Here is a 25,960-nt window from a genome sequence, read left to right on the forward strand (position 1 = left end):
TAGGGAACTACATTTTTACAGCTTATTCACATCACCCTTGGCAAACAGAGCTCAAACTGACAATTTTGTGTAAATGTTAATTTATAGCATTGCATAGAATGCCTTCAAGCAATTTTCCACTGTTGATAAGTTAACTGGCCTGTAAATAGTAGGATTGTCCCTTTTTCTATATTTAAATATTGAAGCTTTATTTAACCACCTTGACTGCTCAGGTACCTTTTTGCTAATCTGTAAAGCTCTGAAAAATATCAAGTAAAAAAGCATTGATCGTTTACGCATTTCATTCCTCATTGATTCTAGGGCATATCCTGTTTTTTTTCCTGGAGCTTTAGTGATATTTATTCCTTATGGTTTCTGTGTGCCATGTTCTTGGATATCAAGTATCTGCAATATTCATAATGCATGATTCAAAAAAAACCAAACCTTTTTCCCACATGCTGTCACTGTACTGATAGTTCCAAACCAACACTTTTCATTTTTTTCCTTCATTCTCCTTGGACTGATTCAGCATCAGTAGCAGAACGAAAAGGTTTGATAATCCATGACTCTCCCACTGTAACTCCAGCAGAAGTATGGCAAAGCAATGCATCTTGCACTCTCTGCCAAATACCCTGGGTCCCGACCTCGTCCGAGAGTTCATTTTAGCCTAATGGGGAGGGAGGTGCCTGGTGCAAATTAGACCATTGACACAGGAGGGGCAGAGTTGGGAACTCCCTACACCAGCAATTTGTCACAATCTCAGAGGAGTATAAGTACATGTTGCTGTGTAGCAGCAAATAGAAGGCCCCACCTGCAGAAAATGCTCATTTTCCCTCCCTGCTTTGTGGTGCTATGTTCTGCCAGGAATCCAGACAGTGCTATAAGCCGCCCAAAATATTCCAAACCACTTGAAGAACAGGAGCAGATGGCCTATCCAGTGCTGGGGCAGAGGAGCCACCGCGCCACAGGAAAATCCACGTTTTCATTTTTAAGAGCCCTTTCTGTTTTGCTGCTAATGCTTGGATTATCTGAAGCACAGTTCAAATATTCTTGCTGTCTGTCATATCTGAGACAGAGGAAGGGATACATATTAAAGACAGCAAATCCCTGAATTAAGTCTGCTGAGAAGAACTCAGGAATCCTGATTCCCCAAAGCCTGTCCACCACCTACAAGGCACAAGTCAGGAGTGTGATGAAGTACTCCCCACTTGCCTGGATGAGTGCAGCTCCAACACTCAAGAAGCTCAACACCATCCAGGACAAAGGAGCCCATTTGATTGGCACCCCATCCACCACCTCCAACATTCACTCCCTCCACTACTGGCCAACAGTGGGAGCAGTGTGTACCAGGAGCACTGCAGCAACTTACCAAGGCACCATCAACAGCTTCTAAACCTCTGTCGCCCAGAAGGACGAGGGTAGCAGATGTCACCACCACCTGCAGGTTCCCCTTCAAGCCATTCACCATCCTGACTTGGAACTATATTGTTGTTCCCTCACTCTTGCTGGGTCAAAATCCTGGAACTCCCTACCTAACAACATGTGGGTTGTACTTGCACCACATGGACTGCAGCAGTTCAAAGAGGCAGCTCACCACCTTCTCAAAGGCAATTTGGGATGGGCAATAATTGTTTGTCTAGCCAGCAACGCCACATGCCATAAAATATATTTTTTTAATTGAGCCACTTTTGCATGGCACTAAGGGACGCAGCAACCAATGTAAAGTTATATTTGTGGAAGCTACATTTTTACAACTTGCCCAAATTGACCTGAAGTTGGGGAAGGCAGGACTGAAACTGTTGTCATAATTTTTAATGAAGGAGAGAAGTTAACGAGGTGATCAGTCGGTCTCAGTCGCTGAAATATGAATGGCTAGCCACTTTTGGATGTGAGCATGTAATGCAAATGTGCTAATCAGGGCCAAAAAGAAGAATGCACAAAAGCAAGCATATTGTATAAAGGAGTTTAACTGGTAAAATGTAAAATCAGATTCCTCTCACTTGAGTTGTGCAGGTTACACTTTGCGATGCAATATACAGAAGTTCAAATAGGGTCTTCAGACAGATTCAAGGATATATATATATATATTGTTGGGGATTTTCACAGTGATTTCATTGTAGTGTTAATTTAAGCCTACTAGTGACACTAATAAATAAACTAAATACAAGTTGATGTTAGAACTGGACAGGAAGTTTCCAGAATGGAACTCTGGCTCAAAAGATGTAACTTTTACTTTTTTGTTAATAAATCATGGAGGAACAGAGTCACACGACCACTAATTAGTTTTAACAAGAAAAAAAATAATAAACATGAAATCATTACATTATGATACAATACTTCCTTACTTCTTAGCTTAACAAATACACACAGATTTTAAGATAAACATAGATTACAAAGCATGTCTTAAACTACTATAGTCTTAGTAACACAACATCCCTTAGTTTAAACACACAAGGTGACTGTGGTCAAATACACCCTCTCCACTCTGAACCTCAAGTGAATGTCTGTGGATTTCTCCTCAAAATCTCCCCAGGTGACTGTTGAATGAGAGTTTCCAAATTCCAGGAAAAAAAACACTAAAATCTTCTTTCACAATAATGCTTTCCATTAGTGGTTTGCATTCCGAAATCCAGTCCAGGTTTTCCAAATAATGCCTTTAAAGAAAGCTTCCACCCCACTTTTAACAGCAAATCCGGTATCCAGGTTATACACCACCCCCTTTAGGATGTATTTGTCTTGACTGCCGTACAAACTGTCCACAATTGTTTTAACAGACTCTATTAAAATGGCATCAAACTTTTGATTTACCTCTGAAATCTGCTTTCCCACTTAAATCCGGTTACTGCAATTGTTGCTTTACCTCAGAACAGTTTGTTTATTCTTCCTTAATTCTTCTGACCAATACCTTGGTCTCTGTTCTCTTAACTTCAGTCAACTTAAGACATTCTTTCTGTCCCAATTCCCTTGTTATCTGGACTATAACTGGTGCTTTGGGAAGCCTGCCTCTTTGCAGCTCCTGTCTTGTCCAGTGATTCTCCTGGAAGAGTTGGAAGAGATTCACTCCCAGGTGTCCTCCTTCAACTGCAATATATCCAGCTAAAAATAAAACTTAAAAGCTATTCTATCTTACAAGTTCCCTAGTTGCTAAACAACCTCTGCTGGTTTATTTACTCTTCACGCCATAGTCCTCTTTAAGCACAATAGAATCCCGGTTTAAACTTAAACAACCCGCACACATACAAACACCTTTGTCCATCATGAATCTAATTTGAGGTTTAACCCTTCCTTCCTTAAATTAAACCCACTTAATATTTTTAATGTTTTCCAATACAAATATAAATCCCTTAAAACTACCTTTGTTTTACTAATACAAGAACCAAGAGACTGTTATTTTTGCCTGATATGTTATTGGCTGGTTAAGAAGTATGAATCAGATATATGTCTATGGGTGTTCAACCTGTCCGATCACTGATTTTTTTATAGGTCAATCACTCCTGTGTGTTTGTTTTGTAGCATGAAAGTACCTGAGACATTCCACTGCACCTTACTGCATCACATGGAAATGTATTACAGTCCTGTTATTTTCTAAAATTACATTCAATTAAACATTATGCTTTATAAATACTTCTGAAATCACATTTATTTTGTTCACTTATTGCTTTAAATATATTGTAAATTAAAGTCCACATTAATTGCGTATTACACCAAGATAATTTAGCTTGCATATTGTTCGAAGCTTTTCGTCTTGCACTCATCAGGACAGTTCGCAAAAATATCAATAAGAAAGGGAACCACAGTTTATAATGCATGAGAAGGGGGTGCTGATTGGTTGGTAGATGTGTTGCCATGGAGAATGCAACAGGGAACAGTTAACTGCCAAGCTTTTGTTCAAAGTCAAACGATGTCTCTACCAATGTGCGTCCACTCGCCAACCAATCAGCACTCTCTTCTCATGCAGTATGGATTGTTGTTCCCTTTATTATTGGTATGCCTGCAAATTGTCCTGATGAGTGCAAGGTGAAAAGTTTCAACATAATGTCTCATTTTTTCAGTAATATTCAAATTCTGTACTGCCAAGCAACTATAATTTAGTTCCTTAATATTTATCAACTTTAAATGCACTGATTTCCATTATTTTAATAAAATACAGTTTTCTTGTTATTTATCAAAATATGCTTTCTGATGCAAATCTTTTGTTGTAATTTAGCTTGAAGGAGAGCTGACACTGACACCAGGTTTTATTGCTCCTCCCAACTTGGATTATATTGGTTACCATAAGTATATTGACGAAATGCTTCCTCCAGAAAGCCCAGTGCTGTATGGGCTGCACTCCAATGCTGAAATCGAGTTCCTCACCGTAATGTCAGATAATCTCTTTCGGACACTGGTGGAGATGCAGCCGAGAGATTCATCTATTGGAGAGGGATCTGCACAGACGACAGAGGAAAAGGTCAGATTTCCTGTACAATTGTATATAACAATCATTAATCTTTCTTAATATATTACAATGTTAATGTGCAAAAATTGAAATAGGTCAGAGTTGATTTAACTTATCTTTTTCTTAATGTTTATATAAAAATGAACAGAGCATGAAATGCCTATTTAAATTAAAAACAAATTGCTAATGGCACACAGCAGATCAATAAGCATCTTAAAGAGAGAATAACTCTTGCAATTGTATAATGTATTTAACATAATAACACATCCCAAGGCATTTCACAGGAGCTGGATCAAATAAAATTTGAGGAATCACGTAAGGAAATAGTAAGGCAGATGAGCAAAAGCTTGGTCACAGAGGTTTGTTAGGAGGGGAGAGGCAGAGAGATTTAGAAAAGTATTTCCAGAGTTTAGGGACTCTTGAACCAAAGGTATGGTTGCCAATGGTGGAAACATTACAATTGGGAATAAACGAGAGGGCAGAATTAATGAAGCACAGATATCTTGGGAGAGAGGGGGCAGGGGGTGTAAAGAAGTAGGGAAGGAGTGAGGCCATGGAGAGATTTAAAACAAAAATGAGCATTTTAAAATTGAGGTGTTGCCAATCTGGGAGCCACTGTAAATCAGCAAACACAGGCTGATGTGTTGGTGAAACTTGTGAGTTAGGATATTGACAGTAGAGTTTTGAATTAGCTCAAACTTATGGAGGGTGGATATTGGAGGGCCAGCTATAACAGTATTACAATTGTTAATTCTAGTGCCAACAATTGCATGACAAGTGGTTTCAGCAGCATATCAGCTGGGGCAGGGGGCAGAGAGAGGTGACAGGAGTCATATTGAACTCAAAACGTTAACTCTGCTTCTCTCTGCACAGATGCTGCCAGACATGCTGAGATTTTCCAGCATTGTTCTTTTTATTTAAGTAGGCAGTATGGGTGATGCGTCAAATATGTGGTTGCAAGCTCACCTGATGTGAACAGTCTGCTTCAGCCCCACTCAGTTGCTTGGCAGAGAGTTGGAATCAGTTTTGGCTTGAACCAAAAAAAAATGTCACCTGCTGATTGCAGTGATGTAGCTTGCAAGAAAAAATCCTACTTGAATGGTAAAAGCAAAATACTGCAGATGCTGGAATCTGGAACAAAAACAGAAAATGCTGGAAAATCTCAGCAGGTCTGACAGCATCTGTGGAGAGAGAGCCAACGTTTCGAGTCGGGATGACCCTTTGTCAGAGCTGAGAGCAAAGAAAATTAAAGAAGCTTTATGAAAGCAAGTTTTGGTAAACGCCTTGTTAAACACCAGGGGGGAAATGGAAAGATGGTGTTTCCTGCTGCTTGAAACCACATCATGTATATTATAGCCAATTAGGCACTTTACAGCTTTCTGGATTCAACATTGAGTTCAATAAATTCAGAACATGAACTCTGCCCTCCATTTTGATTTTTATCCCCACAGATACCAGTTTGTATCTTAGTTTAGTTTATTAATTCGTGTCATAAGTAGGCCTACATTAACTTACTGTGACAATCCCCAAGTCGCCATACTCCAGCGCCTGTTCGGGTACACTGAGGGGAATTTCAACATGGCCAATGCACCTAAACAAGAATGTCTTTCGGACTGTGGAAGAAAACCAGAGCACCCGGAGGAAACCCAGGCAGACACAGGGAGAATGTGCAGACTCCACACAGACAGTCACCCAAGCCGGGAATCAAACCCAGGTCTCTGGCGCTGTGAGGCAGCAGTGCTTGCCGCTGTGCCGTCCAGATAGTGTTTACCTTTATTCTGCGATTAACATCTACTCCCTTTCACTTGTGTTTGTCTTTTAATCTTTCTTACCCTCTAACATATTCCTGACCTACTATTTGGCTGCACCTGCAGCTCCCACCCTCCCCCAACTCTTTATTTTAACAGAATAAATTCCATTACATTTCTACCCCTCTTGTTATTCAGGAGTGTCATTTTAGACTCAAAGCATTGGATGGGATCTTGAGCCCGTGTTCGCTGTCCATGCAAATGCTGGCAGGGGTTCAAGATCTGGAAGTCGCAGATCTCGCTGGCGAGATCACAATCTCAGATCATCCCCGCCCCTCATCAGTGGTGTCATGTGAACCCGCTTTACATGAATTTAAATAGATTTCAATATGATTAAACTACCCTCGCCATAAATTGACATCACGCTGTCACAACGTCACATTGGCGCGGTTTACAGCAGGTGCACCCTGACGTGAACCTTTGGTGGGGGTCTCCCCAGGAGAGGGAATAAAGGAATTCTAGCCCCGGGGGAGAGGGACATGGCCAGGCAGTGCTCTGGCAATGACCTCTGGCACTGCTGAAGAAGGGGCTTAGAGCTCCGAAAGCTTGTGTGGCTTTTGCTACCAAATAAACCTGTTGGACTTTAACCTGGTGTTGTTAAACTTCTTACTGCTGCCTGGCACAGGTTAGCACCATGGATGTGCCAATCTGACAGTGCCAACATGCACCCCAATCTCAGTGCCCCCCAGCCGTGCTTTGCGTGTTGAGGCCCCACCTCCCTGCATGACGGTGTGAAACACACCCCCTTGATTTTTTTTAGGCAGAGTGTCATAAGATTTGGAGAGAAAGCCGATCTGTTTCTCTGGAGAGAAACACATTGCCGGAATCAACGCTCTTCCACTTTTTGGTAAATTTCTCCCCCCCACTAACTCTGCTTCTTTCTCCACAGATGCTGACAGACCTGCTGAGTATTTCCAGCATTTTCTGTTTTTATTTGGATTGCTGCTTGCTGTCACTGGCAGTGGAGTTGTGAATAAATGAGTTAAGCTACTTGGGAGAACCTACTACATATTACACTAGTAATGAAAAAAATAACAATTCTGAGTGCATAGATGCTGCTATTGTTGATGAGCATTGATGATGGCTATTAGTACCTACTCTAGCACCTAGTTGTCTGAAGAACGAATACAGATTAGCACTTGGTGTGTCTAATGTCTGAATGTAAAATCGTTAGCAGAATTGCCATTGTGTCACTTCTTTGGAACAAATCCAAAAATGGAAAACTGCATAAGCAACAATAAAAAGGAAAATGCAATTTTTGTACTTTCACTTACTTTAGCTTTTACGATCTTAATTTTCACCTGAAGTACAACAGTTTACTATTTGTGCAGACTTGCACAACACTATTCTACACATATTATCATAGTTGCAGATTTAATATTCAAAATAATATCTCACAGGAGATTGTTACAAATGTATTTCACTGCAATTATATGCAGTAAAAAATGTCCTTGTTAGCATGTTGGTGAAGAAATCAAATGGCACACACCAAAATAACCTCAAAGAGATTCAAGGCTGGATCGATTTAGGAGTATCACCCACTTTTGGGAAACACATGCCATATATCAAGGGAAAATAGGATGAGAATTAGACAATTACCAAATCTCTGAGTCAAAAAGTGCCCCTGAAAATCTTATCTAGTAAGCCTGAAGGTCACTCAGGTTGCCTGCTAAAGCCATCAGATGACATGTAAATAACACTGGGTAGGTGTGGCTATTTTACCAAGCTGCAGCAGCAGAGAACGAGTATGCCACTTGGGAAATCGTGCATGGGAAATTGTGTCTTACAAGTTTGATAGAGTTTTTTGAAGGGGTGACCAAGAAAATAGATGAGGGCAGTGCGGTGGATGTTTTCTACATAGACTTTAGCAAGTCCTTTGACAAGTTACTGCATGGTAGACGAGTCGGTAAGGTTAGATCATATGGGATCCAGAGACAACTAGTCAATTGGATACAAAATTGGCTTGCCAGTAGGAGACAGAGGATGGTGGTAGAGGGTTATTTTTCAGACTGGAGGCCTGTGATCAGCGGTGTATCTCGGGGATCGGAGCTGGGTCCACTGTTGTTTATCATTTATATAAATGATTTGGATAAAACTGGAAAGGGTGCAAAAAAGATTACAAGGATGTTACCAGGACTGGAAGGCTTGAATTTTAAAGAGAGGCTGGATAGGCTGAGACTTTTTTTCCCCAGAGTGTAGGAGGATGAGGGGTGACCTTTATAGAGGTTTATAAAATCATGAAGGGTGTAGACAAGGTGACTAGTCAAGGTCATTTCCCTAGGAGAGGGGAGTCCAATACTAGAGGATATAGGTTTAAGATGAGAGGGGAAAGATTTAAAAGGGAACCGAGGGGCAACTTTTTCATACAGAGGATGGTGCGTATATGGAATGAGTGGTAGAGGTGAGTACAATTACATTTAAAATACACTTGGACATGTAAAAGGATAGGAAAGATTTAGAGGGATATGGGCCAAATGCAGGCAAATGGGACTAGTTCAGTTTAGGAAACCTGGTCGGCATGGACGAGTTGGGCCAAATGGCCTGTTTTTGTGCTGTATGCCTCTATGACTCTTAAGTCACCGTGATCATGTAGCTGACGATAAGGATTCTGAAATTGTGCTGCATGTGCCCTGATAGATCTGGGAATCCTTAAGGATATAACCCAGTGAGAATGAAATGTGGCCTTGCTGTATGCATGTGGTTATACAGCTCAGAAAGAAATGGTCCACCCACCTGCAGATAATGGCATGCAAGAAGTAACAATCCCTCCAGCATTGTTTATTTGAGATGGCGCCTGAGAACAGTGAGGGAGATATGATGGCAATTACTCAACAACTGCTTTCTGCTTCTCCTCTGCCCTCCACCCTATCACAGACGTTTCTTCTAGTTCTTTCTGTCCCTATCCAGAGGATTATGGTAGAGGGTTGTTTTTTGGATAAACAATTTGGATAAAACTGGAAAGGGCGCACCCTTCGTTTATATAAATGACAACAGTGGACCCAGCACTGATCACTGTGACACACCTGTCACAGGCCTCCAGTCTGAAAAACAGCCCTCTACCACCATCCTCTGTCTCCTACCAGCAAGCCAATTTTGCGTCTAATTGGCCAGAAGTCCCTGGATCCATGGCTTATAACAGATTACATTTCTGTCTTTCTTCAGTTCTGATGAAAGACCATTGACCTGAAATGTCGGCTGAACTTTCCTGGCCGTTCCTGCCGACGGCTAACCCCCCACCGTGGGATTCCTGGTGGCAGAGGGTGCCAACAGCAGGGAAACCTGCTGACAGCAGCGGGATGGAGCGATCCCAGTGCCAGCCAATGGCATACTGCGCCCGCCGCCAGGGAGGGGGTAGAAAATCCCTCCTGTTAACTGTTTTTCTCGCTCCACAGATGCTGCCTGAACTGCAAATTATTTCTGACATTTTCTGCTTTTAATTACAACTGCTTTCACTAAGGGCCTTTCAGCCATCTCCAGTCCCATTTGCGCTGTGGGCGGGGCTTAGCGTGGTCGAAACGATCGGAGCTCTGAACTGCGCATGCGCAGTTAGAAAAAAATTGGAAAAAGCACGCCTGTGTCAGATCGCTCCCGAGCCACAAAAATGGAGAAAGCGGCCCGGGAGCGAAAAGCGGGAGCAAGGATGTATCTTGGGGGGGGGGCGGATGGATCTCTGGTGGGGGGCAGGGGGGTCTGCTGCCACTCTGCGGGCGATCAGTGGGGGGGGCAGGGGTGGCGATTGGTCTGGGTAGTGGGGGTAGTGGGGGACACACACCCATCACTGTCCCCCTTACCCACCCCCCTACTACCCAGATCGATCGCCACCCTGCCCCCCCCCACCAGAGATCCATCTGTCGTCGTCCCCCCCCCCCCCCGAGATACATCTTACCCACCTTACTCCCCCCCCCCACCTCAACAATGAACTTGTCTCACTCCCCCCCCTCCCCCAGAGAATGGTCTGGCCTCACTCCCCGTCCCCTCCAGAGGAACATCTGACCCACCTCCTCCCCCCCCCCCCCCCACCACCAGACAACGATCGGCCCTCCCCCCCCCTCCGCCAGAGATACATCTGACCCGCCTCCTCCTCCTCCCCCCCCCCCTCCAACCAGACAACGATCTTACCTCACTCCCCTCCTCCCCCCTCCAACCAGAGAATGATCTGACCCGCCTCCCTCCTCCCCCCCAACCACTGATCTGAGTCAGAGAGCCGTTGGAAACACTGAACGCGCCCTTCAGAGGCTGGAGCACCCGACTCAGACTTCTTTTTAGCAGGTCCGTAATGGCGCGGTTCCGGATCGGCAAATGCAGTGGTAAAGGGGGAAATGCTGATAAAGTTGGGCGGGCAGTTCATTAATTCAATTTAAATGCATGCAAATGAATTTAAATCGCCGTTGCGCCCGTTCTGGGCGCGAAGCGGATCGCCACCATTCCCGGGTTTCGGTAGAGTGGCAATCTGCGCGGATGTGGGTGCAGATCGCGATAAAGGCCTCACACCCGACTTTACCACGATTTCGTGCCCGAAAACGGGCACAAATTGTTGATAAAATCGGCCCCTAAGTGTCACATAAATGTCCTGACAGTTATCCCCTGGAGAATATTTTCTATTTATTCACTAGTACTCAATCTTCACAAAACCAATACATCCTGAAATGGTTCAGGGTAAAGCCCATCCCAGTCTTGGCCATTAAAAGGGAAAAAGATTCAGAAACTCCAGCAAAAATATGTACAAACAGACCTGTTGCATATACTGGAACTTCCAAGTGATACTGTTTGCCAATGTATCCACCCCTTAGGCCTATAACATTGCAGACTCGCAATCTTACACCTGGTCAACAGGGGTAAGGTAGTTGGTTGGTCCTATTCTGCGAGAAGCTTTGAAGATTAAGTGGACCTTCCCTTAGTGCAGTTGATGTCCTTTGACTGTACCCTAGAGTTTTGTAACTGCAGATCTATTCTGGACTGCCACTCACCTGGGCTTGAACTTTTAGGATGGTGGGAGCCATGAACATATCCTCACCAACCCCAGCAACCCTGATGCCAATTTATGCTCCAAAAAGCGTTGATTGGCGTAACGTGGCACTTCCACCCTCACTTAGGAGAAAGTGCCATGTTTGGAGAGCTGTTGGCCAGTCAGATTGGCAGGCAGCTCTCCATTCGTTCCAGGCGCACGGCTGCAATGGCCAGAAGAGGCATTGCTGGGATCTGCCTGGAACTACCTCCCAGGACTGGAAGATAAGCGGTGGGGGTCCCAGGGTGATGAGGATTGGAAATGTCTGGGGGGTTGCGAGGGGTCTGATTGGGGTATAGGCTGAGGGAGGGGAGGAGGAAGTTCCAGCGGTCACTGGGCCTCAAAGGGAGGGTGCCTCACTCAGAAGGGACTTTCTGATGGAGGCGACCCTCCTCCTGCCCATCTTGCCTGAGATAGACCTCTGTTTTTACCTGGCCTTTCCCCACCCCAGCCTAAGCAGTCATCTGCCCGCTAGCCTACAATTTGAGGCTGGGTAGGAAAAGGCCCTTAGGTGGCCATTAAGTGGATGGGCCCCACCCACTCCAGTGTAAAATTACAACTGGGTCGGGACAGGCAGGAACCTGGAGGGAAGCCCGGCCATGCAATTTCATGTTCTTAACCCCTGCCCGCGCAGAAGCCACCGGGAGGGTCGAGTAAAATTCTGTCATTGGAATTTTCTCCATTGCCTCACAAACCGAGTTGCCTGAGTGGAATGGATCCTCAACCATATTCTCTATCTGCAGCATACTCATGGAAACCATCTCCAGTGTACACACCTACGGTTTATACTTCTATATTGTTTCTGAGACCAGGTGCCTGAGCTCTGGGTACTTGAGCTACTCCTCACTGGTACCCTATACTTCACCCTGTGATATTAACCTGGATTCACAACGACAACTTGTATTTTTATAGCACTTTGAATGAAATGTCCTAAAATGCTTCACAGGCACATTATAAAGCAAATATTTGACACCGAGCTACATATTAGGGCAAATGACCAAAAGCTTTATGGAGCATCTTAAAACAGTCTCTCCAAGAAGGACATACTTGTACTGGCATTTGAGTAAATAAGGTGTAAAAGCAGTAAATGTGAGGTGGGGGGTCACAATTGTACAGATAGAAGCATCAGGCAGATTTTCTAAATGGACTAAGACGCTTGCTGAGCATTACTTGTAAAATCAAAGAAGAAAAGTTCAAAATGGAGCTGGGCGATATTAATAAGTACTGAAAAGAGATCTTGCCATTTTGTGACAGTCTGTCCACTGTGAATACGATTATCCTATTGTTATCATCATGGTCCCAACACCTCACCTCCAATTGCTGCAACTCCCACTGACCCCCTGATCTCACCTGTGTAATTGGCAGTCATAGAAACCCTACAGTACAGAAAGAGGACATTCGGCCCATCGAGTCTGCACCGACCACAATCCCACCCAGGCCCTACCCCCATATCCCTACACATTTTACCCACTAATCCCTCTAATCTACGCATCTCAGGACACTAAGGGGCAATTTTAGTATGGCCAATCAACCTAACCCGCACATCTTTGGACTGTGGGAGGAAACCGGAGCACCCGGAGGAAACCCACGCAGACACGAGGAGAATGTGCAAACTCCACACAGACAGTGACCCAAGCCGGGAATCGAACCCAGGCCCCTGGAGCTGTGAAGCAGCAGTGCTAACCACTGTGCTACCTCTGGATTAGTCAGTCCTGTAGTAACAGTTCCGATCTTATGACTTTTTAAAATAACTTATCATTACTTTTCATCGGTGCGCAGGTATAGAGTGAGAATGGAATCTGCATGAGCTCAGCCCCAGTATCTCCATACCCTCCCTGCTGGTGATACTTTCAGGTACAAGAGAGCAAGATAGCTTTCACTTAAACATAGAGAGGCCATGGTGACATGATGGGAAGAAACTGAGTGTGAAGAATGTGGTAAAAAACAATAATGTTAAATAGCATGTTAATGGTGGATAGGCTTCGGGGAGTCAGGAGGTGAGTTAATTTCCTCAGATTTCCAGGTCTTTGCCTTGCTCTTATAGCTACAGTATATATGGTTGCTCCTGTTCAGTTTCTGGTCATTGGTAAACCCTCCAGAATGATGATCATGGAGGAGCAGAACAAACTGCTAGAACAGGGAGGAGAAGAGAGGCTCTCAGCAGGAGCCATATCCACAGAGGCTGTTTGGAGAGCAATTTTCTCATCAGAATTTCAGCTACAACCAATTCTTGAGACATCTGTATTTCACTCGAGAGGTTTTAACTGAAATCTGCAACTGCTGCAACCACAGCTCCAACCTCAAAGACTGCGTTGCCTGTGGCTATAAAAGGTGACCCTGGCTCACTTATGCATCTGTACATCACATTATTCTCTTGGTTACAATGCAAACATAAAAGCCAACACAAGTATCGATTCTAATTCAAATTTATAAATTAAATCATGTCATACTAAATGCGTTATGAATTAATTACCCTTGCACATTCCCTTTTAATTCCTCGTCTATGTAAAGCATAGATCCCTACAGTGCAGGAGGCCGTTCAACATTCATATACTTTACCTCAGCCTTATCCTCTTAGCACTGTTAACATTGTAACCACATTTCAATCGCTGCGTGCAGGTAATGCATTGACAACAGTCCCACCCAGGTCCTATCCCCATAACCCCATGTATTTACCCTACTAATCCCCCAGACACTAAGCGGTAATTTAGCATGGCCAATCCACCTAACCCACACATATTTGGACTGTGGGAGCAAACCGGAGCACCCAGAGGAAATCCACGCAGACACGGGGACAATGTACAAACTCCACACAGACAGTGACCCGAGGCCAGAATTGAACCCAGGTCCCTAGCACTGTGGGGCAGCAGTGCTAGCCACTGTGCTGTGCTTTTGCCTGTTCCAGGTGCTCCTATGAGGTGCTTCCCCATTGGCTACAACCTGTCTGGTGAGACGCTGCTGGCGTTTAGTGAGGAGTAATGCTGATGGTCTTGGGGGACGGCCATGTGAAGCTCTGTAAAGGAACTCCTAGCTACAAACTGCACCATCTCAGCATGGCTGGACTGGCCTAAAGGCAAGGGCAATGTGGAGAGATAGGGGTGAGAGAATGAAGTCTGTGTTATTGTGGTGAAGTAGTACTTTTGTAGAGAAGTCATGTTATTGTGATGTAGTGTTATTGTGGTGATGTAGTGTGATAGCTGTAATGCAGTGTTACTCTGGTGACCTCCTGTTACTCTGGTGACCAAGTTTTACTGTGGTGATGTAGTTTTATTGTGGTAATGTAGTGTTATTGTGGCGATGTAGATGAGGACAACAGCACGGAGCCACTGCCTCTCACCCAGTGTGGTGCCTCAGCAATACTAATACTCTATTTGAAAACAAACTACTGGAGTGCTGTGATGCCCTGCCGGACCCATTGCACGCTTGTCTCGAGAGCCATAATGGCAGCAGTCGGAACTTCTCTGGCAGCAAGCCTGAGACCACCACTGCAGCACGGTGACTGGGATATTTAAGTCCTGGGTGGGATTGTTGGTGGTGCAGGCTTGATGGGCCGAACAGCCTCCCTCTGCACAATAGTGATTCAATGATTAGGGAAAAGTCAGATGAGAGGAAGATTAGATGTGCAGCTATTCTCATCTTCAATGGCTTCACCCTGCCAGTGGTCACAGCCTCAGCAGTGGCTCTTCCAATAATGGCCAGCAGTGTCCCCTCTCAAGAGTTAAAACATCCGGGCCCATTTCTCCCCTTCCCATTAATCTGAGCTGTCTCCTGTTGTGAGCCACCTTCTCCTGCAGGAGAGAGAGAGAGTGATGTGCATCAGCAAGGATTGTGCAGTCTGTTTGGGTGATGTGGTTGTCATAGTTCAATAGTTACCTGCGTGCAGCTATTGAAATGTGGTTACAATATTAACAGTGCTAAGAGGATGAGGCTGAGGTAAAGTATATCAATGTTAGGTATGAATCCCGATTGATAGAGATCGCTGGTGGTTGAGTTGTAAGCTAAGCAGTGGATGATGCTAGTGATGCAGTCGGCAGGATGTGGCATTTGAAGATACTGCTTTTGACACAAGACAATTAAACTACTTCCTGCACTGTATGCAGGTTCTTTGGGCTATATTCCTGGCATTGACCTCATCCATAACCTCTTCTGATCATGTGTCTGGAAGGTGTTTGATCCCCTACGCCAGCAACTCTCTCGCTACCAGCCTCACCCCACCCCCACCCACACTGAGAATACAAGACATCTTCCCTTTTTTCCACCTCTTCACCAGCCTTCCAATGCTATACCCCAAAAGCAAAACCGTTAGTGCGTGCTGTCTCCCACGATCAGCTGTTGTTGATTCTCCCTTTGCGCAATATTCAGAATGTTCTCTGCACCGCCACAGCAATGCAGGCAGCACACCGCTCCTTTCAGAAGTGCAGGTTATATTTAGAGTTTATTTATTAGTCACAAATAGTCTTACATTAACACTGCAGTGAATTTACTGTGAAAATCCCCTAGTCGCCACACTCCAGAGCCTGTTCGGGTACACTGAGGGAGAATTTAGCATGGCCAATCCACCTAACCCGCACATCTTTGGACTGTGGGAGGAAACTGGAGCACCCGGAGGAAACCCACACAGACACTGGGAGAATGTGCAAACTCTGGCCCAAGCTGGGAATCTAACCCGGGTCTCTGGCTCTGTGAGGCCGTGATGTGGAGATGCCGGTGTTGGATTGGGGTAAGCAAAATAAGAAGTCACGCTATCTGTAACCTCCACGACTTGCCTGGGCTTGCAAAATCTCACTAACTGTCCTGGCTGGAGACAGTGTACATCTCTTTAACCTGTGCTTACAGACATTGTCTGTAGCTTTAAGATTTGATTATCTGTAAAGACTCGCATTCTTGTAAATTGAGTTTATGTCTATTTATGCCCTATTTGTGAAACACAACTCCTCACTCACCTGAAGAAGGAGTGACACTCCGAAAGCTTGTGCTACCAAATGAACCTGTTGGACTTTAACCTGGTGTTGTGAGATTTCTTACTGTGCTGTGAGGCAGCAGTGCTAACCATTGTGCCACCGTGGCGCCCTAGTGATTGTAAGTAGTGATTGGCACTCATGATATGACCACCACACCGCTCTCCAGCAAGTGTTGGCCCCGCATGTAGAGATCCTGCCTACATTGCAACAAAGAAGCACAGGTTAATCGTGCGTTGGAATATCTGTGTCCATTTTCAGGAATTATCCAACTTTAACCCCCTTAATTTTTCCTTTTGTTCTTTTTGTAGTAATCCTAAATTGATGTACTTCAAGAATCTAAAGTAGTCACTAAATAATACAAAAAAACCTTCCCTTTTTATCTATCGTAACTTCGAAGGGTTTAAATAGGTAAATAGCCAGCAGTGCAGTGAATTGACGGCCCCTAATGTTCTGCTTCACTTTTGAATACTTACACATAGTTGTCAATGCAACTTTGTCTTTGTGCAGGGAGCAAGCCTCACACGAGATGTAGAGAACCTAACAGATGTAAGTTTTAAAATATGTACACTTAAAGGTAAATGCTTGCACACATATGCATGACAAATATTTCTTTGAGCCTTTGTCAAATGTAAATATTTGTTAGGTTTGACAGAGGGGAAGAAGTGGCAAGTATAAGCAAACACAATAATGAGGCACCAAACAGAATGAGGAACCAACTAGTACAGCACCTTACCCCCTCCCTCCATGTTTGTTCCATTGGTGAGGAAATGGATATACAACTCTGGTGGGTGTGAGGAACGTTGGCCAACTTGGCATTTCAGGGCCGCTTCCTCACGGGACAGCAGGGCACTACTCACAGCAGCAATTGGAAGCCAGAGTAGTTTTTTTTCCCCATCAGGTACCTTTTATAGTCAAGTAGGAATCTGAAACTTGGGATGAAAGTAATTGGAAGTTGAGGTTATGCCTGATGGTAACCATCCTTCCCATTCCTACACCAGCTATGTTTGTAGGGCAAGGCTGGGCACAATAGGCTGTGATAATCTTGGATGCCAGTAATATGTTTGATCAAAGCCTCAATAGAAGCATGTGCCACATGATTTGTCCCCTCAGGTCATCTTCTTGAATTATACAAGGAATGTCATTAGTCACAATTTCAGTACACATTATTGGTCCCGCAGCGGTAATTCCTACTGTCTTTATAGTTATTGACTTGTAGAATGTAAGTACCATGGGAGCCGCCAGGGAAACAGGCCTTATATGTATAACTCTATTCCTGCAGCTGCAGATTAACTACACATTTGTGAAGTGATAGCCCAGTCATTCATGAACAGAATAGCATTGAAGCATATAACCACATAAGTAGTCAATTCTGCCCTGCAATCTGGGGATTTCTGCCACAGCAGAAGTGAAAGCTCTTTCCTGCTACTGGCTGCACTCCACTGATCAATCCTCTGGCTCTGACAAGCAATGCATCAGAGAGACCCGTATGCTGCAAACATGCACACATTCAAGATCTGTCAGAGATTTCCAGTCATTTCTTAGGAGAACCTGATGCATACTTTTAATAGCCAAGGTCAGAGCCACATCAGTCCTGGCAATGATTTTCAGATTCTGGGTGAAGGAGCGTACATTGAACAGCTGGGCATGGGGAATTGATCCTAATACAGAGCCTGAGGTGCAAATGGACCCATCAAGTATGAATCCTTTAATTTTTACCAGAACCTGCAAAATAGAGAGGTTTGCATTTTGGGATATTCTTTAGTTTCTCCAAACCAACACAGTAATATCTTTTGCCTGTCTAACAGACAGTATAGCTTTATTGTCATTAAGGCTTTAGATTATTTCACTACCTTATTTTATAGAAGTAAAGGTTTAGTGAATGTAATGCACATCAGTGTTGTGCACATTTTGGACTCGAAGCCAGAGCATGCCTTGCGTTATAAGATGGCTATTCAGCTATCATGTTTGTGCAGATTCTGAAAGAAGTATCCACATAGGCTCTTTCCCCATGGCCCTGCGTATTTTCCTTTTTGAATGTATCTCCAAATCCTTTTTAAAAGTTACAATTGAATCTGCTTCCACCCCCTTTCAAGTATTGCATTACTGATCGTAACTATTCACTGTATTAAAAAAAACTTCTCATCTCTTGTTCTTTTAGCAATTATAGTTTATTTATTTAATAAGATAGTTATCTGAAATCTCTGTCCTTTGGTTATTGGCATTCTCATTAGTGGGAACAGCTTATTCTTATTTTCTTCCCTGTCAAAACCACGCAATTTTGAACAGATTAAATAGCCACCTAAACCAAACATTTGGCCCCTTTATGCAAACAAAGGACTAATACCTGTTTTAGAAACACTGGCCGCAATGTAGCAGCTGCATTTGCCAAGGGTGCAAATACTGTAATGGCCATCAAATCTCTCACGAGACCAAAAGCAGGATCTGCACCGGCAAAGATCTCAGGATGAGATCACTCCACCCCCCCCCCCCCCCAATCTCGCTGCCAGTAATCTGGTTCACACCTAGGAAGGACGTGAGCCTGATTTGCACAAATTACCATCATTAGCAGGCTTGGCACCACTACTTCTGCCCTCGTCCTCACTTCCCACCCAGTTGGGATGACATCACACTGACGCGAATCACTACTGGTTTTCAAAAACGAAAGCCAGTCAAGATGACCGCACCGGGGGTAGGTATAGCCCCAGGTAGATGGTGAGGAACATGCTTGGGCATTTCTAGGGGACAGTGCCAGTGGTCACTCTGGGGAGCTCTGCTTTTTGAAGGGGACTGGGGAGGGTTGCCCTTCTGCATGTGAGTGTTGGAGTGTTGCCCTTCTTCATCCCGATCTCAGGATTCCTGGCTTTGCCAGCTTTCTTAGGCCCTGTCCCTCCAGCTGACTGTGTGAATCTTGCTCCCCCTTTGAAATTGATTATGATTGATTTGTCACAACCCTTGGCCTTTCACCTTTAGGCACAAGGACCATTTCCATATCCATTTGGCACATCAGAACTTAGAATTTATATTCATATATTATGATCACCATAAAGACCAATAACACTTTAAAAAATAAATTTTTAATTAATTAATAGTTGCATGGATGAAACAACAAGATTTCACATTTTAAACATTTATTGTAACAAACTGAAAGCACTAATGTCAAAACACATTTTTAATAACTTATGCTTTAAACACTAGAACAGAACGTTTAACAAATCAGGTTTATATTATACTGTCCTTTAAGTAGACATTCAATTCTTCTAGATTCAGTCCAAAATGATATTTAGTTTCCAAAGGTTTACTCTTGTTCATTTTCTTTCTCAGCATGGTAACTTTTAACCCCAGAACCGCCTTCACGGTGGGAATATTACTGGAGATCTTGCCTCTGGTGCAAGACGGGCAAATCTTCCAGCCTTGTTTTAATTCCTTACGAATTTGGTCTTTTCAATCCAAGCAGAAGCTTCAACCACATTCTGGCATTGTGAACCATTGAGACTTTCAATCTCTTTCTCTCTCTATTAGACCCTGGAAGCAACCTGTGTGTGATATTCACTTGTATTTTAGGAAAACCTGTAACCAAATATCATATAGTCTTCCTCTGTACCCTTCCCATCTTAAAAACTGCACCATGATGATGTGAATCACATGGGCCTTTTATTCAGGTAGAAATGCTGATCAGCTATCCTTGAGACCCCAATTATGTTTTGTTTGGAAGTAAGTGAACAGTTTAAAGCTGGGACTTTGGAGATGGAGTCTATTCTTCACTGTTAGCACAGAGACTTCTGCCATTGTCTCCAAGTGTAAACATCTTGCATCAAACAATCCAGGACCCCTTTAATCTCTAGCAATAAAAAAAATAGAGGCTTGCTGTCAGGCAGACTTCAGAACAGGTCAAATGACCCCCTTTATTTTACTATCAAAGACATAGGGTAGACGTTTCCTCACAAATGGTGATGTGTCAGGGTCTGACTGAAAACCCAAGTGTTTCTCTCCAGAGACATAACCAAGTTTTCAGATTCAGACCAGATTTATGGCACCGAGTGCACAGGAAATTTGGGGGCGTGGTCAACACTGTCACTGGTGAGACGAGGCCTGATGGAGCCGCCCACAGTGATCAGGGAGCCATCCTTAAAGGGTGCCCCGATCTGTGTTTAAAATAAGTTCACCCTCTTGGATATGGATGACCACCACAAGCATCGGGGTCACCTACCACCATCACGGAAGTATCAGGGGACACTCTCGTGCTTCGCAGCCATTCCCCCCCCCCCCCCCTTTGCTGTCATTGGGGTTCTCCCTTCCTCCCACCCCTCCCCTTGCTGTCATCATGGCTGTCCCCTCTCCCCTTGTTGTCATTGGTACTTTCTCCTCTCCTCCCCACCATGTATAAGGGGAACACACCTCCACCTCAATTGAAGGAGGATTACATCCCCCCCCCCTCCCCCTCCCCAGCCAGAGCTCCCTGGTACTGCCCCCTTCATGTGTCTCTGGCACTCTGGCCAGCCTAGGCTCTCAATCCTGGGGCCTCCAGGCACTTCCACACCCCGAGGTTGGTCATCAGGTCTGGTTTTTGTTTTTGTAAACCAGTAGTGAATCATGCCAGCGTGACATCACACCACTAGGGGTGGGGGAGGATTCCATGTGGCCGGATACTACGATGTAAAGTCATTTAACGATATTAAAATGTATTTGAATTCACGTCACCAGCAGGGGAGAGGGGAAAATCTCAAATCAAAATTGCGCCAGCCCAAATCCCATTTTGACCCCCTTGCAAGATTTAGTGGCCGTAATGGAGTTTGCGCCCGCGACGAATGGAGCCACTAGATCTCACCCATTACCCCAAAACATAACACTCTTAGAAACCTCATAATTGTGACAATTCCTCAGAATGATACCTGGGATGAAGGGACTGGGTTGTGATGGTAGAGGATGATGGCAATATTAAAGGATGAAGTATTGAGTGTATCCTAGAGTCCGAAAACAACTGAGAAGTTGTTCAAAACCATTGGTGGAATTTTCCTCCAGTGGCGAGAATCATGGCTGGTGAGGGCACGTAACTTGGTGTGATTGAAAAAATCAGTTTCCCACCAGCAGAAAATTAGTTTAGAATATTGTTCTCTGACTTTCATTGCAGGTTAAAGGTGGTTGGGTTTCCTGACAAACAATATCAGGAATTCCATTTGGATTAATTAGCATCTCCTGCTCACTAAAAGACCATCTCTCTGGAATTAAATTCACCCTCCAAATTAAGTTTCCCACCAGCGAAAATTTAGTACATTCAGTTTTCTGACTATGTAAGTGGCATCACCCGGCAAGCTTCACTTCTCCCACGAAGGAGAAATCATGCTTGACAAATCTGTTGGAATTCTTTGAAGATGTAACTAGGAGAGTTGACAAGGGGGAACCAGTAAATGTAGTATATTTGGACTTTCAGAAAACGTTTGACAAAGTCCCGCACAAAAGATTATCGTGCAAGATTAAAACGCATGGGATTGGGAGAAGTGTATTGAGATGGATAGAAAACTGGTTGGCAGAGAGGAAACAAAGACTAGGAATTAATGGGTGCTTTTCAAATTGGCAGGCAGTAACTAGCGGGGTGCCACAGGGATCGGTGCTGGAACCCCATCTATTCACAATATATATTAATGATTTGGATGAGGGAACAAAATGTAATATCTCAAAGTTTGCAGATGATACCAAGTTGGGTGGGAGGGTGAACTGTGACGAGGATGCAGAGATCCTTCAGAATGATCTGAACAGGTTGGGTGAGTGGGCAAATCAATGACAGATGCAGTATAATTTGGATAAATGTGAGGTTATTCACTTTGGAAGCAAAAACAAGAAGACAGATTACTACTTGAAAGGCTGTAAATTGGGAGAGGGGAGTTTGCACCAGGACCTGGCTGTCCTTGTCCACCAGTCACTGAAGCAAGCATGCAGATACAGCAGGTAGTAAAGGCGGCAAATGGTATGTTGGCCTTCATTGCAAGAGGTTTCGAGTACAGGTGCAGGGATGTGTTGTTGCAATTATACAGGGCCTTGGTGAGGCCACACCTAGAATATTGTGTGCAGTTTTGTCTCCTTTGCTGAGGAACGATGTTCTTGCTCTCGAGGGAGTGCAGTGAAGGTTTACCAGGCTGATTCCGGGAATGGCGGGACTGATGTATGAGAGATTGACTAGGTTAGGATTGTTTTCGCTGGAGTTCAGATGAATGAGGGGGGATCTCATAGAGACTTATAAAATTCTAACAGGACTAGACAGGGTAGATGCAGGGAGGATATTCCCGATGGTGGGGGAGTCCAGAACCAGGGGTCACAGTCTGAGGATTCAGGGTAGACCATTTATGACGGAAGTGAGGAGACATTTCTTCACCCAAAGAATGGTAAGCCTGTGGAATTCATTACCACAGGAAGTAGTTGATGCCAAAACATTGAATGTATTCACGAGGTGGCTGGATATAGCACTTGGGATGAATGGGATCAAATATTATGGGTAAAAGCAGGATTAGGCTATTGAGTTGGATGATCAGCCATGATCGTAATGAATGGCGGAGCAGGCTCGAAGGGCCAAATGACGACCTCCTGCTCCTACTATGTTTCTAAGACTTTGAGATGTGACTTTCACCTTCTTGGTGATCTCACAAATCTTCATTTGAGTGCCGTTAGCAAACGCTGCACCAAGGCTGGACAAGGGAGGCAGACAAAGGCTGGAAGAGGAAGAGAGATGCAATTGCTGGGCCTCTAACAGAAATCTTTGTCTCTTCACTGGACACAGGTGAGGTCCCAGAGGATTGGAGGATAGCAAATGTGGTCCCGTTATTTAAGAAGGGTAGCAAGGATAACCCGGGTAATTATAGGCCGGTGAGCTTGACGTCCGTGGTAGGAAAGTTGCTGGAGAAGATTCTTAGAGATAGGATATATGCACATTTAGAACTGAATAATCTCATTAGCGATAGACAGCATGGTTTTGTACGAGGGAGGTCATGCCTCATAAATTTGGTTGAGTTTTTTGAGGAGGTGACAAAAACGATTGACGAGGGAAGGGCCGTGGATGTCGTCTATATGGATTTTAGTAAAGCGTTTGACAAGGTCCCTCATGGCAGGCTGGTGCAAAAGGTTAAATCTCACGGGATAAAAGGTGAGCTAGCTAGATGGGTGGAGAACTGGCTTAGCCATAAAAGACAGAGGGTAGCAGTGGAGGGGTCTTTTTCCAGTTGGAGGTCTGTGACTAGTGGTGTTCCGCAGGGACCACTACTGGGACCGCTGCTGTTTGTGATATATATAAATGATTTGGAGGAAGATGTAGCTGGTGTGATCAATAAGTTTGCGGACGACACGAAGATTGCTGGAGTTGCGGATCGTGATGAACATTGTCAGAGAATACAGCAGGATATAGATAGGCTGGAAAATTGGGCGGAGAAATGGTAGATGGAATTTAATCCAGATAAATGCGAAGTGATGCATTTCGGTAGATCTAATGTAAGGGGGAGCTATACAATAAATGGCAGAACCATCAGGAGTATAGACACACAGAGGGACCTGGGTGTACAAGTCCACAGATCCTTAAAGGTGGCAGCACAGGTGGAGAGGGTGGTGAAGAAGACATATGGCATGCTTGCCTTTATTGGACGGGGCATAGAATATAAAAGTTGGCATATGATGTTGCAGCTGTACAGAACGATGGTTAGGCCACATTTGGAATACTGTGTCCAGTTCTGGTCGCCACACTACCAGAAGGACGTGGAGGCTTTGCCTGGTATGGAGGGTCTTAGCTATGAGGCGAGATTGGGTAAACTGGGGTTGTTCTCCCTGGAAAGACGGAGGATGAGGGGCGACCTAATAGAGGTGTATAAAATTATGAAGGGCATAGAGTGAACAGTGGGAAGCTTTTTCCCAGGTCGGAGGTGACGAACACAAGGGGTCACGGGTTCAAGGTGAGGGGGGCAAGGTTCAACACAGATGTCAGGGGAACGTATTTTACACAGAGGGTGGTGGGGGCCTGGAATGCACTGCCAAGCAAGGTGATTGAGGCGGACACACTGGGATCGTTTAAGACTTATCTAGATAACCACATGAAGAGACTGGGAATAGAGGGATACAAAAGAATGGTCTAGTGGTCACATGAGCAGCGTGGGCTTGGAGGGCCGAAGGGCCTGTTCCTATACTGTATTGTTCTTACCGGGAAAGTGCTGGGGAGAATGTCCGGGGTCAGGGGTATGGACACGGTGAGGTCCTGGGCGGCACGGTAGCATAGTGGTTAGCACTGCTGCTTCACAGCTCCAGGGACTTGGGTTCGATTCCCAGCTTGGGTCACTGTCTGTGTGGAGTTTGCACATTCTCCTCGAGTCTGCGTGGGTTTCCTCCGGGTGCTCCAGTTTCCTCCCACAGTCCAAAGATGTGCGGGTTAGGTTGATTGGCCATGCTAAAAATTGCCCTTAGTGTCCTGAAATGTGTAGGTTAGAGGGATTAGTGGGTAAATATGTAGGAATATGGAGGTAGGGCCTGGGTGGGATTGTGGTCGGTGCAGACTCGATGGGCCGAATGGCCTCTTTGTGTACTGTAGGGTTTCTATGATTCTATGAACGCAGGGTGGTGCGTGATAGGAGAGAACTGCCACAGTCAGAGGGGTGAATGGTATGTTGTAGGGTGGCAGGTCCAGGGTAAGAGTCTGGTAGGTGAAGGTCACATTGGGAGGTCACTAAGAGCGACAGGACAGCTGGCTTGGATAATGGGAGGCGGCATGGTCAAGGTGGGCATGAGGACAGTAACAAGTGTCACCTATGAGGAGTTGAAAAGCATATGGAGGTGGGTGGTGATAGGGTCCAGGGCAATGGGAGAGGATCAAGGGTGACAAAGGAGAGGAATGGTGATATTGGGTGGGTCTATGGTAATGGGAGGAAGTTGGTGGGTGACAGCCGGGGTAGAAGCTGCTGGAGTGAGTTTGAAAGATGACATGCACCATTTGTGCAATCTGACCTTGACCATGCAGTTAATGAATCAGTGAGACGCTTGCAATGGGAGAAAGGTCATTTTGAGTGGATAGAGTTCAAGATTAGCATAAGTGGCCAACTAGAGGGGCAACCTAATAATTGAGGCAACTGGATGTTAACCAAACTCAGTCGGGTTCTCCTCCCTGTGAGTGAAGCTCACATTGCAGCAAATTTGTTCCCTACTCACGGGTCTCGTAACATTGAGATCCCAGTAAGGTCTGGAGCTGCTGTTCATTATGTGCCATTGACTACAGTAGGTCACAGCTGATGGACAGCAGCCAACTTGTGACTCCAAACCTCTATCCTGCCAAGTGAATGGTCTTGACTGACAAGGTTAGTTTTCCTATGCTGCTAATGCAATGGTCTCTACAGAAAGTCTCAGGGGAATTGGAGACAAAATGGAATAGTGTCAGAGAGACACTTCTTGCACATGGCTCTCATCAAGTCACAGAAGTGTATCAGTACAGTTCATTCACACCGTGGTGTCGATGATGCTAGCAGTCAACCCCACCTTGGTAATGGCTTTCATCCAGAGAAGGAGAAGTAGGGCCCATCGCAATGTGGCACATGGCCAGGAGGGTAAATGGCCTGCGCAACAAGAGGCAGCAGGGCCTCTAAGGTTATACTGGAGAATATGGACCACTGTAACAGTGATCGTTGGTCCTAACGTGTGTATCTCTTATCTAGAGATGACCAAACGGCAATGTGCCCGTGTATGACCCTGGATGTGGTTGCTCACATCTGCTAGCTTAGCCAGTACACGCTGTGACTGTAAAGACTCTGGA

General features: G+C 44.8%; 1 protein-coding gene across 1 annotated transcript in view; it reads left to right on the top strand.

Annotated features, from left to right (window-relative positions):
- The window catches only part of LOC144503618 (dynein axonemal heavy chain 11-like), a 383,758-nt gene that overhangs the window by 344,269 nt on the left and 13,529 nt on the right, over positions 1 to 25,960 (top strand). The window contains exon 77 of the mRNA XM_078228239.1: positions 4,187 to 4,429. Coding sequence (XP_078084365.1) covers positions 4,187 to 4,429 — 243 coding nt within the window. The remainder of the gene's footprint in view (positions 1 to 4,186; positions 4,430 to 25,960) is intronic.

Source organism: Mustelus asterias, chromosome 2 (genome assembly GCF_964213995.1).
Source record: "Mustelus asterias chromosome 2, sMusAst1.hap1.1, whole genome shotgun sequence".
NCBI classification, from domain to species: Eukaryota; Metazoa; Chordata; class Chondrichthyes; order Carcharhiniformes; family Triakidae; genus Mustelus; species Mustelus asterias.